The sequence below is a fragment of the Toxotes jaculatrix genome, chromosome 9, assembly GCF_017976425.1.
Source record: "Toxotes jaculatrix isolate fToxJac2 chromosome 9, fToxJac2.pri, whole genome shotgun sequence".
NCBI classification, from domain to species: Eukaryota; Metazoa; Chordata; class Actinopteri; family Toxotidae; genus Toxotes; species Toxotes jaculatrix.
This window is the reverse complement of record NC_054402.1, coordinates 8,135,374-8,153,164: the sequence shown is the minus strand read 5'-3', so window position 1 is coordinate 8,153,164 and position 17,791 is coordinate 8,135,374. Positions and strand designations below refer to the sequence as shown.

At 38.7% G+C, this 17,791-nt stretch overlaps 1 protein-coding gene across 3 annotated transcripts in view; it reads right to left on the bottom strand.

The window, feature by feature from the left end:
• The window catches only part of tenm4 (teneurin transmembrane protein 4), a 111,964-nt gene extending 94,536 nt beyond the window's left edge, over positions 1–17,428 (bottom strand). For all 3 annotated transcript variants that reach the window (XM_041045996.1, XM_041045995.1, XM_041045997.1), the window contains exons 1-2: positions 17,206–17,428; positions 16,190–16,462 (exon numbers count right to left, since the gene is read on the bottom strand). In XM_041045996.1, coding sequence (XP_040901930.1) covers positions 16,190–16,462; positions 17,206–17,428 — 496 coding nt within the window. The remainder of the gene's footprint in view (positions 1–16,189; positions 16,463–17,205) is intronic.
• Between the last annotated feature and the right edge of the window lie 363 nt (positions 17,429–17,791).

Genomic DNA, 17,791 nt, shown 5'->3' with positions numbered 1-17,791 from the left:
CAGAGTCTCAGTGGGGACTGAGCGTCATCACCAGACTGCTACTCTTGTTGTAAAATGCAGATTGTGTTGAAACTTCATTCTGCCACAGAGTGGAACTGTCTGCATGCAGCATTAATGTAGGCAAGAAAAAAGGCATTCCTATTCAATGCTAATTCACTTACTACATCCACATCTTAATATTTTAAAATGACACCATGTTGCATGTTACCAAATTGACTTGCATAGCTGTGCAATAGTATTTCATCCCAGGATGTGGAAAGGTTGGCAGTCTGATTTGGAAGATCAGTAAAATGTTGCGTAATTTGCTCCTGGCACCAATTTTGTCATCCAGTGTAGGAGGAGTGGGATTCACTCCAAGATGTGATGGCATGTTTAAAGCTTTTGTCATATTTTCAGCTTGACTCTGTTGAATTTTATACTGACAGTTAATGCCACCATCAAGACCCAGACTGTGAATAGTCAGATCCTTCCTGCTCTTGGGACTGCTCTTGCTGTATCTGTATCTGTATGTGGAGGTCCAAGTGAACTGTACGGCTCTATTCTTGTGTGGGCACATGGTACATGGCACAAAGTGGTATTTTCCAAGGTACAGTGGATCTTGCTCCTTGCCTGTGCCTGCTTGGTTATTTTATATTTATATTTTGCAGTGAACGTTGCCAGAGCGCTATTGTTTGACACTTCCCTTGCGACACTCCTCTTAGTGTCACTGACAAACAGCAGAGCAGCGCACTGGTGATATAGGTGTGAATATTCACAAAATTTTGCACCCTCCATGGCCCGCCTGCTCAGACCAAGTCAACGGCACACAACTACCGCTGTTCTGTGGTATTCGCATCACTGGTTGGTGGAGGTGCACCTTTTAAACTCTCTCAACAATCACACACACAGAACCCTTTCATGTATGTTTTGCTTGTCTGCTTCACTTTCATTATACATTCTTCAATCAGGAGACATCTAATTGCACAGATTTATTTTTTTTTGTACATTTTGATTTTGCCAGGAAAGCACGTTAAAGATTAATGTCTTGATTCTTACCAGCATCTGTCAGCCACAACAGCTTTTATGTATGAAGGCCTTTCCTTTCAGCTGATTAAATCTCTTTGGAGTCATCTGAAGGTGGCAGGTATGGGTTCCGTCTGCAGTATCTAATTTAAGTGGCATACATTGTGAAAGTGCGATTATGCACACCAGATCCACTGGTAACCTTGATTAAATCTTGCACCAGGCTGTTGCAAAATACCCACACAAACATCTGTGTTCTTGTGCACATTAAACTGGTCAGCTATATTTCAGCATTCATCGCAGTCTGACACACACACGGAACAAAAATCACCAAGAGTGCTGGAGACGGTGGCATCCTCAGCACCTTGTTAGAAATGCATACCTATTGTTAATGCTAATCCAACATGCAATCCTTAAGTAACCGCTTGGGTAAAACAAAATTTTCACAGGGTAGGTAATCATAATGAATCATGAGCAGGGTGCACTCTGCAGTTCTAGGTGAAAATGAACCATGAGTTTTCATGTTGTTTAGACTGGGACACTAAGTCATTATAACTAATTTATACAGTACAGTGAGTGTCACTATAAAGCATTGAGGATATATTGTAAGTTTGGTCAAAGGGAAAAAGAAAACAGCTGGTTTTATAGAGAGGCTTATTATGCCAAACCTAATACAAATAATTGTCTATTGATTGAGTTACATTTGCCTACAAGGTACTTTGACAGACAAGGCACCTTAATTGGACATTTAATAGCTTTTAAATTGCTTGAACATTATCAATTCCATTTTCAGCATTCCAACTTTGTCCCCATAATTATGTCCTGTTGCTTAGCTCTAGTGCTCATGTTTACAGTGAGCAACACAAATGTTCGCTAGTCAAGATCAAGTTGTCCTGGAAATGTCATGTGATACAAAGGCCTTAGAGCTGCAAAACCCTTGAAAGGAGGCTTGATGCCCTTTTTGATTTTTTTTTCTAACTGACTGGCAGTATTTGAGCTATGCCATGACTGATTAAATGTACTCTCTCGCCTACAATATCACGTCTCTTGGTTTGGACTGAACTTCAAACACTGTGGAAAAGGCAGTGTTAGTCCTGCCTCTGTGTCACTGACAGTCTTAGAAATTCAATGTCTTTGTGACTGAAGGAAATAAAGCTTTATAGAGGTGTTTTTTTTGTTGGTGGTGGGTGGGGGGGTTGCAATGTGACACGAAGGATGGGATTTTCTATAAATTATTTTTCGATCAAAATTCCAGAAAATGCACTATATATTGTTAAATAGAGATTGTAGATAATACTGGATGGCTGGCTAGTTCTCAGCTTTGTCAGTTTTGGCCTGTGAGGTTGTAATTCTTTTCCTGAAGTGCATATACCCTGCCAAATTTACTGAAAACTATTCATCACGGTTAATGTTAACTCAATATTTAAATGTTCTACTGTTTGATAACAACACAGTGCAAAAACAGATCAAAATGTTATAGCTCATAAATGATAAATGATGGCAACAATTCTGCCAAAACAGCTGCACACATACAGTGAGACACTAAGACTGATTGTCTCTTCAGGATTAAAAAAAAAAAATAGATGTTTCAGTCTTCAGTGAAAATAGAATTTTAATCTCCATTTTTCCTTATGACTTTTCATACTCTTTGCAGAATATGACGTGGCAGTGTACTTTACAATAAGGCAATGTTCAAATAAAAAATGTAATTAAATAAAATGCATCCTAAATACTTATATCTTATTCCATCCTAATGATCTGCAACTGTTTTAACTTACGTTTATCAGACAGACAAAATAACAGCGGTTGAAACTGCAAGTGATCATGATGTGGCTTGAACAACTGAGATGATGCTAGAAATTGAGCTAAATGCATAGCAGTGCCTTAGAATCTGTAAAACGAATTCAATTTATAAAATGAATTCAAGTTTAGCTCTGTTTTGAGAACCCACTGATGTGCTTGTAAGTTATTGGTGTATGTGCTGAGGTAATAATTATATGTATCAGACGTCTGCAGGCAATGCAAACATGGTGGCTTAATCCCGTTTTTTGCATTATTAGGATTCCCAAATTGACATAATTGTTTTCTATTGCATGGCTGTAAGCCACAACAAGCCTTTTATGAAATTAATACTTGATAGGTGATCTCACCTCATTAACAAAATAAAACAAACAAAAAACAAATGAGACAGTGTGCAGCTCAAAGGGACAGTTCTGGAAAAGTCAAAAGCCTAATTCAGCAAATGCAAATAATGAGCTGCTGTGCAAACCTATGTGTCATCTTTAAAAAATGTCGAGCTTTCTCCACGTGTTTATTAAAGCTAAATCAAGTTATTAGTTGATTTTACACAAGGTTACACAAGGTTATGGTGCATAGGTTAATCCTATGCTGCAGGATTACAAGAACTGCCCCAGTTCCTGTGGTGCAATTTTATCAATTCGTCAGGCAAACTGCAAATCTACAGGACACTGCACAAAGCCCAACACCCTGCCCCATACTACACAAGGAAAAACACATATGGACACACTTGCAGAGGAAGTGGGAAATGAGCTTTTATGAACCAACATTGGAAAAATGATAAAAATTTCACTGACAGTGCCGTTTACCTGCTAGGAATCAATATCATAATAACGGAGAGTGAACATAATGTATGATAAGGCTGAAAACAAATTGTAAACACCCGTAAATGTTTTTTTTTTTTGTTTTGCCCCCCCCCCACCACAGACAGGTCTGACCATTACTGAGAAAATGGAAATTATATTTGTGTGTAATAAAAAAGCATTACCATACAAGGCACAATTCCATTTAAGGCTAACCCGCAACATTTCTATCAGCACTTTAAACCCAGCATCCATTACTTACAACTATTGTACGCTCTTAAAGAGATGTTGAATGGCAAATTATAAATGGATGGCTATTAGAAATCCAGAAAACAAGCAAACAATCTCTGGCCTCTACTACGCATATTGTGGTGCTTGCAGAACAATATAGACAATCGTTAGAAATGGATGATTTAGATCAAATTAGTAGCTGTCACAATTTCCATAGGTATGTTCACAGGCCCTCACTCCTTTAAATTACACCATTATACAGATATGACCACTCAATGCTAATCTATTCATCTGCATGGAGGAGCGAAAATATTCAACTAAGATAAAAAAGCAGCAGCAGTAGCACACAAACCTTAGCCCACAGCAGAATACTGATGCCAGAGTATCACCTAGGAAGATGAAAAGAGGGCCAGAGTGGCTGAGTCTAGGTATGGCAATTCTTTTCTGGGTGATTATAAACACAGGCTCCTTCCCCCGTCATCCTCTACCCACATCCCTGCCTGGCTTCTGCCACTCTCATCCACTGAGTCCACTTTATTTCTCTGACTTGGAGAGACAGTGTGTCCTACAGTCCAGTCGAAAGACACCATCTGTTTCAACTTCTCTGTGACAAACAGAATGAATCAGACTGGAAATGTGAAATTGAAATTCTAAACGAAGTGCACAGACATTGTCTTCTGTCTGAGGAGAAATCTTACTACTGCTGCACTGCAAGCTTCATAGAAAAGTTCTGAAGCAGCAATTTCTTTAGTGTTACTCATACGAAATGTTCAGTGGACACCTCTAATAACTGGAGAACACAATGTGCAGGCCAGCAGAACCATATCAAGACAGCTGAGTTGATGACCACAATTAAGATCAGTTTTCAAGCTGCTCTTTTAGAACTGAGTAATCTCTAACTGAACCATTTTCAAGACAAATTTTTTTGCTAGTCTTTTGAATCAATGTTAGTTCTGACGTAGTCTGTTATTGCTAAATCCCTCCATGCAGCCCCATTCAAGCATCCCTGGGGCTTTCTTTGTTCTGGGATAAAAAGTAAAGGTTCCAATCTCCACACCTCTAGCTGTTAACAACATCCTGCAGGCTGTTTTTAAGGATCTCCTGGTCAACATGAGTGTTTGTAACGAACACCGTGACAGAATATCTCATCTAACAGAATAAAAAGTGGTGTAAAAACAGGCTTGTAAATGCATCCACACCCATTCGGTGAGTCCTCTGCAGAGGATTCCAGACTTCAAAGGCGTGCACGTGGTAATCTGCTTTAAATGGATGTTTCTGAGCCTCTATCATAGCTCGATCATCAACTGAGCCGACTTAAACTATGGCTGAAAAAACAATGCTAATAGTGGATAATTATCAGCTTTTACTCCATCTGCACTGGCTGCTCTATTCCCTCTCCCATCACACACAGAGGCTGGTGAATAAACACAATGGCATGAATAAATAATGACCCCACAATCCTCTTAAGGTCCCCGAATAGTGGGGGAAAAAAGACAAAAGTTTACTTTTGGTGTTTGAGAGCAAGCGGAGCCTGAAATTGTAAGCGACTCATTAGGGCTACATGTGGCTTGCCTGGGGCCTTGCTGAACAAAGATGGCACCATCCCCATCCTGTCATTCCTCAGCGCATTTTAGGCCTGGCCTAATAAAATTCTAAAGTATACCCTTAAGTGAAAGCTACATTTCCAATAAGAAACAGTAAAGAGCTATGGCACTGCCTCAAAAAAAAAAACTTCTCATCTTCCAAACTTTCTTCTGGAATCAAACATTTTATGAGGGACATTTATGGGAATTCTCTGAGCATTAAGAGGACCACCTTTTGCTTCATTTGTTTGGATTTACTATATTGTGTATAAACGTCATAGTAATATATATGTTTTCATGCTAGAGGAGCACACCTCTGTCAAAACATTATTTCCTCCTCTCATCATGTTCTCCACATAGTTTACATAAAAGCCTACTGTTTTCATTTCAGACACTTTCACAGTGTTAAAGAATTGATTTGTGTGTGCCTCCCAGCTCCCACTGAGTGCATGACAGTTCAAAAGGCTATCTAAAATACATGCTGTCAAGAGGGCTTGTATTTCTAAGTGCTTATATAATTCATACCATGGTAAAACTTAAGCCACTGAGAGTCTGCAACATGGCAAATAAGGTTCTTAAGAATAATTTAAGAATAACATGGGGCTGACTTTGAGTTAATCACGAACAGAAATAGGAATCCTGATCTATTATCAACATTTTGTGACCATTCAAGTACATCTCTTAATTGTCTTTCCTGAAACAAATCCTAAGTAAGCATTCAACACAGTGGTAATGGCAAGAACGTAATAATAAAAGATAACATATGCAGACAGAAAACCTTTTCCGGAGTGTAATTGTAGAGGCTTTGGCCAGAACGAGGTAAGCCAATTTCAATTCCAAATTTCCACTGAGGCGATGAATAGAAAGCTGCCTGGGGTAGATGGCGTCCTAGCAACTGGAGATGGGCTAACACCAGAATTATCCTTTAATACTCTGTCAAACCAGTTACAGATCAGAATGCGGATTTCAAATATATTTTTCATTGCTGAATACTGAGCATCACTCTTTCACATGCTAATTTTATAGTGGTAACTGTAGGCAGGAGAATCATTGCCCTGCAGTTTGCTATTTTTTTTTTTTTTTTGCAATATGCTTCAGAAGCCTCTAAACGTATGAGCAGAATACAGTAAAAGATCTCTCTCTCTCTATAATGTCTGAACTGTATCTCTTATTAATTATTTACCTCAGTCAAACTTATCAGTTTTGTTGTACTTGGGATGTCCTGAGTTGATCTGCAGGATCAGAAATGGGGCCAATCAATTTTTAATTAATCAGTAGCAGCTTTATAAAATCTGATCCAATTTCATTCCTTTGTTTATTGGACTGTGGCTGTTATTACCTGTTGTTCATTATCTTTTTATTTTTCAGAATGAAATGTTAAATGTATTTTTTGTGATTGCTTAAAAATGATAATAGCTGTATTTAAGCAATTAAAGGTATCGTGTGATGAAACATACAGTCTCAGACATTCCTCTTGGACGTTTACAGTGTAAGCAAAGAAGGAGTGTGCATAGCCACTTTCCTTTCATCCCATTTTATCCTTTTTTCACATTCAATTTTAATGACAGCTTTTTATATTTAATGCCTGTTTTTCTTCTTCTTTTCTGCACTCATAAATGCAACATGTAATACCTCTGCCTTATTGTCCTGTGTATACAGAGCGCCCATGCAACAGTGAACAACTCTGACCAGATCATCCTGAACAAATTACAGAAAAAAACTCTCTCTCTCTTCCCCTTCACGTTTTTCAAGCAACACCGGCATTGAAAAGACAACACAATCTATTGCAAGGGTGGCAACTGAATACAATTAAAAGACCACAACAATTAAAATCTGACCCAGGATGGAAAGTACCTAGCATCCATCTAGTGATGTACACTAACAAGTTGTAAACTGCAGCCTCTTGCTTGGTGAAATATATTGGGATAATTCCTTAAAACTTTTACAAAGACAAAAATACTACCAGACTAATGGCAGACTTTAGGGAAATGAAGGGCATCAAGGTCATCTCCCAGACTTTAAAACAAATTCTTTTAATGCCATTTAACAACATAAAAAGGGTTAGGAAAAAAGATACACTTTGGTCCTCACTTCCCAGGTTTATCTCTGCAAAATGTTGTTATCTCAGCCATGCACCAATTGAATTCTTTAGGGTCATACAGCCACTGTATGGTTTTTAATGAAACTGTTTATATCAGGTAGCTGACAGACAGAAGTCAATTCATTTTCTGTTTCCTGAATTAAGTTGTCCACGCCGACATTTTGAAAACAACTGCCGCAGCTTGCATGCACTCCTAAGCTCAATGGAGAAATGTTTCTTGGCACTAAATGAAATGCTAAAACGGTTACACATACAACCTACACCAAACCACTATTAGTGCTCAGCTGGTAATAAGTCAGCTTAAATTGTCTAGATAGCCCAAAGTGCCTCTATACCAAAATCTGGTAATTCACACAGTGCAAGCATGGAGGTTTGAAAACAGAAAGAATACAGCTCTGGTGCGACCTTCTGCGGAAGCTGGCAATTTATACGGCTGAGATAAGACTAATGTTTCCAGTGTGACAGCAGCACTTTAGGGGAACCTCTAAAGGCAGGGGGAAAAAATCTAAAGCCTATGTCCTGAGCTATTTTCTTCAACATGCAGAGGCTGTGAAATTTCACTGTGCCCAGCTACTTTCACTAGGAGAAAAATAATCCAGGAAGAACCTGAGCTGTCCAGCACAACAAGGTTTTGGAACTTCAGGGTCTTTTTGTGTGTGAAAATCCTATGTGTGCACTACTCCTATATCTGAGCATGCTAATCTGATTTTGAACCATGCAGAACTGACAAACCCTGGGAACAAAAGTGGGAGTGTTGCAAATAATTAATCTTACAGTTATGCTCACAGACAACTGAGTTATCACACGGACGATCCTGTATTCCACGTGGTTCAAAACTACTGCTTTGTAGTTTTTCCAGTATTAAATATTCTGTACATGAATGTAATGCATACGAAGATAACGTGTATACAGGCACGGTAAAAAAACAGGAGTTTATGTATGTTTTAACCTCAACTGCTAATTGTTTATTGCTTTCACTAAAGATAACTGGCCATTCAGAGCTGTCTGGAATTTCATTGCAAGAGACTAGCATTCAATGTTACCAGCCAAATTGATTAGATAAGAAAAGGTAAGATACAGGAGAGCAACCAACTTGACTCTAGGGACCATCACCAATTTTTGTAGCCAGGGTACAGGTCAATATAAAGTACTGATCTGATAAAAAGGCTCTTTTTCATTTTAAATTAAAAAATATATTTACCTCACAAAGTAGAAGTGACTGAAGGATTGTGGAATTTTTTAAATTATAAGTAGAGAGATGTTGATACATCAAACAAAAATTTTAATTATATTGTTGTAGAAGGTCTGTAAAATTACATTTCTCCAATTTTAAAACCAAATCAACTTGTATTTCTGATCAGGTCAGTATATGTACTGATACAGATTGAGAATATTAAATTGGTGCACTGCTACTTGTATCCCATTTCAGCAGGGAAAGTATTCCCGGAAACTAACTTAAATATAACATGAGCATAGATAATTGACTGTATGTTAAATGGATATTGCTAAGAGAGGGACAGAAGTTGTGAGGCTGGGTTAGGATGATCCTCCATGGAGGAGGGCTCATCCTGCTCCATGCCGTGCTTTAAGCTGTAGTGAGGCCCCTGAGCCTTGATGGTAAGATGGGCCCTGATGTGCTGTTGGTTTAGACTGTCAGAGGCACTGGCAGAGAGAGGGTATGCAACTCCACAGATAACAGCCCAAAACTGTCCACAAGGGCCTCTAAAACCCAGCAAATTAGCCTGCAAATGAGCCAGAGAATATCTCTACTAATCCATGATCTGAGCAGAGACTCTGCCAAAAAAGTAAACAAATAAATAACTTCACAAGAAATACTGGGGGTGGAAATAACCACGGCTGTGAGCTGGGAAACCACTAGTGATTTCTTTGAAGAATCATTTTGCCTGATATTTTGCCGCTGCTATGCCTCTGACCGTTTCAGAACAGGCTTCCATGTTGTGCTCAATGTGGATGCAGTGAAATTACAGATCCCAGTATAACAGCGAACAATGTCCCCTACAGCAAATGATCACAGTCTCTTTGTCTCTGTCACAGATGCCAAAAGGTAATGATGCATCAAGATACCACTGTTTTACAAAAGTGATTACATTTGTCTCCACACGAAAACTGATAATTACTGATTCTAACACTGCATATAGTATAAATGTTTCTGTGTTTCTTTAAAACACAGTATTCCATATGTATTTGTCACTCAGCAAATTAAAATTATGTCTGGTAAACAGAGGCAGCGTCTCTATAAATAGCTGTAACTGTTTTATTTTCTTTGATCTTGAATCTTTGAACAAGCTTGCGACTTGTTTGAACCAGTGCCCTGTAATTTTGGATGTGGGAGTCATTTCTTATAGACAGCAAGACGGTAAATTGAATATAACTGGCTATGACAACACTTAGGAAAAAAGTAAGTTAAAGAAAACTTGCATAAAAGCTTTTTACATTTAACAGTTATTGTCAGTTTTGTCCCATGCAGCATGTACAGTAATACACAAGCAGATTAAGCTTTATGTTCCTGGAAGTATTGACATTATCTAGGACCAGTCTCACAGTATATTCTGTTGCACACAGATAATTACAGATCAATAGTAAAACCAGGTAAATAAATAAAATCACTCCATATAGTGTGTTAAAACATTAAAGATAGGCCAGTTCCCTCAAAATATTTCATTTTAATTGTAGAATGATTAGATTTCAATGTGCACACAGTTACATTGCACTGGTAGGCACAGATTTACCATACTATAAATTTATGACATTTCTTTTGCTAAACAAAACCATCAAATAAAACAGTTTAATGTTAACCACTAAATGCTACTGTATAAAAACAATAAAGCGTAAAACAAGAGAGGCCTCACTGACCATATTAAACTTATCATTAAAATAAAAAGAGCAACAATATGCAGGGGAGACCTGTGTGTTGTGAGAAAACAATATTACTCTCACATATGAGAATAGATTTTCTGTCCATATATTTGTGTGAAAATTGTCTATTTCCTCATTTGATCTGCAAATGTGCCTTGTCTGGAGTGTATGACTATGTGTGAGTGTATATGTGTGTGTGCAAATATACTGCTGCTCCTCCAAGATCACCAAAAAAAAAAAACAAAAAAAAAAGCATCTTTGTGGTCCTACCACACTGCTGTAAAAGATACCCTAATGAATCCAGCCCTGTAATACAGGAAATGTGTTGTCTAATTGGAAGTCTGATTTCACTTCACCCCACGGGCTCCTAATACTGTGGCGAAGCTCAGGGGAATCAGTTCAAAGATAAAACACATCTTAAATGTGGAGCATGCATCAAAGAAATTTGCTTATTCACCTCAGGACGGCGTGGCAATCAGCACTGGTATTTCAGTATGCACAGTCTATGAGGTATAATATTAAGGTGTGTGGGTTTTGCATCAAAGTATAAACTTGCTGCTTGTTCAGAAGTTACTTCTAAAAAAACTATCATAAAGCAGAGGGTGCATTTCTTACATGACTCCTTATGCGCCTTCGTCTGTCATAACTCATCTGTAGTCCAGTGAACAATGTTCATAAAAATGTCAACTAGAAAATATTTAATAGTGTTAGACAGACTGGACAGTGGTAGGACAAAATTACGTTTATTTAGAAGTTACAACACTTCAGTGAATCTTGCAAAGTCAGATTTGTACTGTGCCTGGGTCAATTTGAAAAACACAACACAGCATTTAACAAAAGAAAATAAGGTCAAATTCCTTATAACAGTCACACTGACGAATCACCCTCAAGCTCAGTAGGTGCTTTTCTATGCAGAGGAAACGTGGCTTGGGCCAAGAATAACAAGAGTGAATAGAACTGAACAAAGCCTCTTTCAGTAGCTCACTATCAACATGGTTAGGGGACAGGCTGATGTGCTCCCTGCTCAGGTTCAAATCTGTGAGAGATTTGCTTTTCAAAGCCCCTCAGCTTTTTGGGGCTGTGACACGTTTCTACGAAGAACACCTGTCCCTCATAGACAGTTGTGCTATGTTCAAAGATTTAGTAAGTGAGCACCACCCTGGAGCTCTTAACCTCAATCTTTCAACAGTTCAAAGTTTCTTCAGAGTCTTGAACCCTCCACAAGCATCAGATACAGGTAGCAAGGGAATAAATCATCATGACTGTGGAGTATGAACTTACTGCAAGAGTTTTTGTTTTGTAGTTTGTTTTATAACTCAGTATAGAAAAGTAATACCAATTATTATTATCATTACTTTTTTTTAGTTTAAGTAGTATTAGCAGTACTGTGGAAGGATATAACTAAGATTAAATGAGAAAGAAGTTACTGCATAAGCTGTAGTTTTATTTGTTTTTGTGGGGTATGGCCACAAGTAGTAATTCACAGCTATTATTAGTTATTTTAGGATTTATGTAATTGTGTGCAAAGCAGATCAGCTTCATTAACATAACACAACCTGGATAATAGTAAGACATTTTACGTCGCAACATGAAAATTTGAGGTTATCAGCAGCACCAAAGGCAGGAAAAAAATCAGCTTATCTCGACAGCTGTAAACAAATCTGTGTAAAAATGCAGAAAATAGGCTGTGCATGGTAAATCCACATGAAAAGAACGGCCACTTTTCATCTGACAACTCAACATCAATAAATATTGCTCTTACCCCAGCTAAAAGCACGATCACATCAGCACATTAACCACTATGTGCTTTGAAGGTAAAAATGCTGATTGATGACTTGTGTTTAATCATGCAGAACAAAAAACAGAATTGAATTAAGAAACCCGACCATCATTCATCTTCAAGTCCCGTTTTTTGCTTGCTACTTCAAACCATTAGTCGGTGGAGCAGCCTGAGAAGGGTGCTGTTCCCATACTCACTTGGTGTGATAGAGACATGCTTATGTAAAATGCAAGAACAACTACGGACAAACAGAATATTTTAATCTTGTCATGTAGTCTCCTTCAGACTTAGATATATTTTTGATAATGGTCATGTTTTCTACAAACATTCCTTCTTTTAGTTAAGGAGGATTTCCAAGATCAAACTGGTCCTCTCCCAAAAATAAAACTTGAAATTGTCATTTATATGTTCATCATATCCATTCTATGTTAATGCAGTTCCCTTAATGTTATCATAAACCCTCTTTTCAGCTCATACAAAGAGATTCAGCTGGCAAGATACAATACATCTCACATCTCCTTGCACCAGTCCTCTGGATACCTGCAAGAATTTCTGAATCGGGCTTAAGATTTTACTGAGCATTTTTAAAGCACAGATGGATCTGGGTCCATCACTCAATACTTGCCACGCTGCTTGCTGTGTACACGCATACACTTCTGTTGTGATGGTTGAGAAGGTGACATCTGCCCACCAGGATTACTAATTTTGTATTACTGGCCGCTTCTGTCCCACATTCTGTTTTAAAAGCACAGCTACCAGATAGATCAAATTTATGATAATTATTTTTATCACCATCAATATAATTACTATTATTGTTATTAGTATTAATGTCTCTACTAAAGTGAGTATAATGATTTTGTTGCTGCTAAAACACACTCTAATAAAATCTAAATCAATTTGACAAAAATCTGCGTTGATTTAGTGACCTCAGAAGTGTGTGGAGCTCTCAAAAGAATTCTCTAGTAGTTGCTTGTGTGCTGCAGAAAATCAAATTGCAGCTGAAAGGTTGTGGAGGGACTTTAACAAGAAGATTTCAGTGGAATTCCTAGAGGCGTTGCCCTGGAGCAATGCCTACAGCTAACAGGATTTGAATAATGAGCAATAATGAAAAATAATCTCCAAAAACTAAATATCACACGAGTCCCATTCTGTATGATTTTCTGCCATAGATTGGGAAAATAAAATCCATGCAAAAAAAAAAAGAAAACTATATTTAAATAAAACAGTTCTGCTCTAAATAATACCTACACAGTGAAGCAGCAAACTGCATCACTAAACTTGCACTTTAGAATAAGATCAAAGCATGGCAATTTACAGATATATCCTTGATCAATATAGAAACATTTCTCCCAGGAGGATGGAGTAAAGGAAAGCAAAAATTGTGCACAACTAACCACCCACTGGAACTAATTACATTTTGTCCATAGAAAAATACCAGTGTCAGTCACACAAGCATTTTTCTATCAACAGGAACTGCGTAGGCCTTAGCCGCATTATTTTCCTCCACAGGTTATGGAACACATGAATAACAACAGTCCCTCAGCAGGCTTTTTTGGCTATCTCCTCTGCCGGTTCTCATGGTTACAGAAATGTAATAGTCTAGCCATGACAGTGGGGGAAAATTGGGATTAGAGCACACATCTGGATAAGCTATAATGGGCCAAAACTCAAGAACAGCAGCGCTCTTCCAAACAAAGCAGGTCAGGCTGACCTCCTTGCTGTTCAGCCTCCGTCAGATGCGCAGTGACTCAGCAGTCACTGGCCGCTGGAGGTGTCCTCAAGGGGCTCCCTACGGACCAGAGGCAGCATGGGTAGGATACACGCATGTACCTGTGCACACTGCATGAATTCATTTTTAATACCAACCAACCCATACACATGCGCACGAAGAAAGCCATCTTTAAATGCTGACATACAGCAGACATACACACATTAACAATCAGTGCTGGGCGTAATTGCTTATCCAGTACTCAAGTACAAAATGCTATTGACTGGAAGTGATCAGTCTATAGTGAGACACTTACTTTGCAACCAATCACGTAGTAGCTTAGAACATCAATCAAGGTAGCAGCTAATATCATCGTCACATCACAACTGGAGTGAACCTTAGTAGAGAACATCACTATCAGAAGGAGTTTTAATTCACAGTATGCTGTATAAGGGACGCCTTGGAATCACTCGAGCATCAAAAAAAAAAAAAAAAAAAAAAAAAATTTGCTCCAAAATCACTACCGCTTATTTGCATGCATTAAAACCAGGGTCAAGTAAGTCACATGTGAAGAGGGGGAGAACTGCCCAGCGGCTTGAATACATTAAAGCAGAGTAAATGGTTTGTTGATTTAGAGAGATTAAAGCACACACAAGCAGGTCTGCTCGATAGATTTTAATTAACTTGCCATACATAAATTGTATGTTATCAGGCATTACTGAATTAAATGCTGAATACAAGTGCTCTTTCTGCTTCGGTGAGTGGAATAAAAAGCTACTTAGAATCTCGATTGGGTCTCACAGATGCAGCATGATGCTGCAACTACGGGTGCTCTGAATACATTCCAGCGTACCAAGCCCTGAACAGGCATCCAAGGAGATTCTCTTTAATTATGTACAATACAGCCAAATTCAAGTCCCCTGGCATCTCAGATGATCAAGCAGGGGGATGCCACGTTCTCTCCCTGAGTCATTCGGGCAAATGGATTCCACTTCCAAGAGTCATTTCTGTCAGTTATAATAAGAAGCTAATACATAATGTGACACACTCTGAAATGCAAAACTATTCACAAGGTTCTGTGCAAGGCTGTGCAGGGGCAATTAGAATTTTTGCCGCTAGGCTCTTGATGAGTTCCTCTATCTCTGAAGTATAATGTATGCATAATGTGAAACAGAACTTAAATTTTACCACAGAGCACCACTGTGTCAAAAAAAAAAAATTGGAAAATAATCAATTTTGGCAGAAATTCAGGTAAATAAATGCAGAGAGCAGCAGGCTTTATGAGCACAAAAGGACTATGTGAGCAAAGGAAACCTGTCTGCCAGGTACAGCCTCCAAACTGCACTGAATTTACTCAAGCTTTTTCTCTCAGTGTTTTCACTATACATGCAATTAATAAGATATAACCGAGTTTCCTGATAAAAAAAAACAGGTGCTGGGGAGAATAAGCTGAGTATCCAAATGGCATTCCTGCTTCCAAACAGAATTTGTTAATGTCATGACTTTATAGTATACTAATCTACAATAATAATCTATTTGAGTGGGAGTATCTTCAGCAGACCTGCTATAGTTACATATTTCCTGAGCTCAAGTGACCTTCTGAGCAAGCACACACACTCATCAGGCCCTTGGGGGCAAATTAGAAACACCAAGCCAGTGAAAGATGAATTCAATACATATGGCCACCCACTTCCTGGCACAGATGTCACCAAGGGGAACGTGCCAGACCATTTCCTATCAAAGTCCACACATACATAGAAAGCAAGAACAAAATTATCCAGAAATGATGAACAGCAGAGGCAGTGATATGCCAAATCTCTGGTGGTACTGTAACACTGGTAACTGTCTTTTCTTAAAGAGGTCAAATCCTAAATACATTGGTCTTTAGCCAAATTCAGAAAAAAAAATGCAAATAGAAATTTAAAAAGCTTAATAAATCTGTCAACTTCAATTTGTCAGGCTGAATTAGTTCCAGAGGGTCAAAATGTACCCAGACATATAACAGAAAAGATGCAGCTCATCTTGTAGTTGTATGGATGCCAGTTGAGCATTGTCAAAAACACCAAATCCAAATCAACATAATCATTTAGTCTTAGACTGTACCATGCAGAACAGTCTAGCCTGTGTTTTTTGTTGAGACATAGCCAGGTCATTTTGCCTCAGTGTACAGAAACAAGATTTTAAAAAAAAAATCACAAATCTGTTCCATTTAAACACCAAAATCAAATCCACATGGAAAACGGCAGTGTAAAATCAGCAAGTCTGATAAGGACTGGCAGAGAAAAGTAAAAGAGAGAAGTGCCCTACCGTTTTCTGTGTTCTCGTGCTCAGTGTCAGTGAGAGTTAGATTGGAGTTGGCCCTGCTGGAGAGGCACGAGCTGCGGCCTGACTTGGTGTTGCTGCGGCCCCATAATCTGACCGCATGCTCTGGCGACATGATGCCGTCTGTCTCCGTGTCTGCATCTGAGCCGACACTGACTGAGTAGTCACGGTGTGGCAGCCCCAGGTCAGTCCTGTACGTGGCTACATGGGATGGGAGGGCCTCTCCAAAGCCAAGGTCTCGAAGGGAAAAGTCTGCCCCTACAGCAAGCCAATAAACACAAAGCCCTGTTAATTAAATCTGCCACTAAGTGCATCATTTGACGTGACAAACTGTATTCATTGCAGAGAATACAGTAAAGATGACAGCAATATCGTGGCCTTGAGAGGTTCTGTAATCAAAAAAACGCTCTCACAATAGTTGTGGAGTTACATGAACATACAGGTGCATTTAGTATTTGAAAATTGAGATAACTGTCTCTTCAGTTTTTTTTCCTTAATTCTCTAAAATTCCAAGGCAGAATTATCACACACAGCAGGAGACTAGTAAAGCAAGCAGACCTTGATGATTTGAGAAAACATGCACACACGTACCTTTTAGAATTAGTGATTACAAATTCACATTTTTTTTTTTTTTAGTAAAATTGCAGACCTATGCTTCAGTTGGATTTAAGGCAACCTCGCATCTGGTCTGAAATTTGATGATCAACAATATATTTGAAAGAGCAGGTGAAGGCATGACTGTCTCCCATGCATTGTTTAACACTGGCACGGTAAATTCAATCCCTGGGCACCTCTGTTAATAGTCAAGCTATGCAGAGTGACCTCTATAGCAACTGAATGTGAATTACCAAGAGACTCCTCATTAAAAAAGCGCTGATGCATACGCTGAGACCAGCTAGTAACCTAATACACTTATAGATGAATAATACTGATATCAATGACAGTCTCTTCTATTGACATAGTAACGCACTATTTCTAATATTGACATAGCTAAGGCTAACCTTGCCGACTGAACTCGTCCACTTCGTGATGAACCATCTCTTTAACACGGCTCCCGTAGGCCATCCTTGAGTCATGGTCGAAGGCCTTGAGTGTTTCACTGGAGCTGTAGGACTTGGGGTTGGGTTTGCCATCCTCACTGTCTGCTGAGGAGCTGGTATAACGGCGCTCTGTGTCCTGCCGGGCAGTGAGTGAGCGGTAGGGTCTACGTTCCTTCACTTCCATAGCTTCCTCCACACTATTTTCAACATCAAATATGGGTTACTCTGCCGGTTTAGTTTGAGTGATTCTGCAGAAGAAAAACACAAAGAAAAAACAAGGACATTTGATATATGAAAAGATGCTGTGACAAGGCTTGATTTTTAAATGGAATCATTTTTAATGCATCAGTTGTTTTCCCTTTATTTGGCACTAGAACCAAAGCAAACACACTACAAAATGCACACAACATGAATAATTCAAATATATATTCACTTGCAACCATGAGCAACTATCATTTCAAGAGGCATAATGTTTGTTCAGGTTAAAACATATTTGATCATCTAAAAGTAGAAATCACTCACTCACTCACACACCCACACACACCCA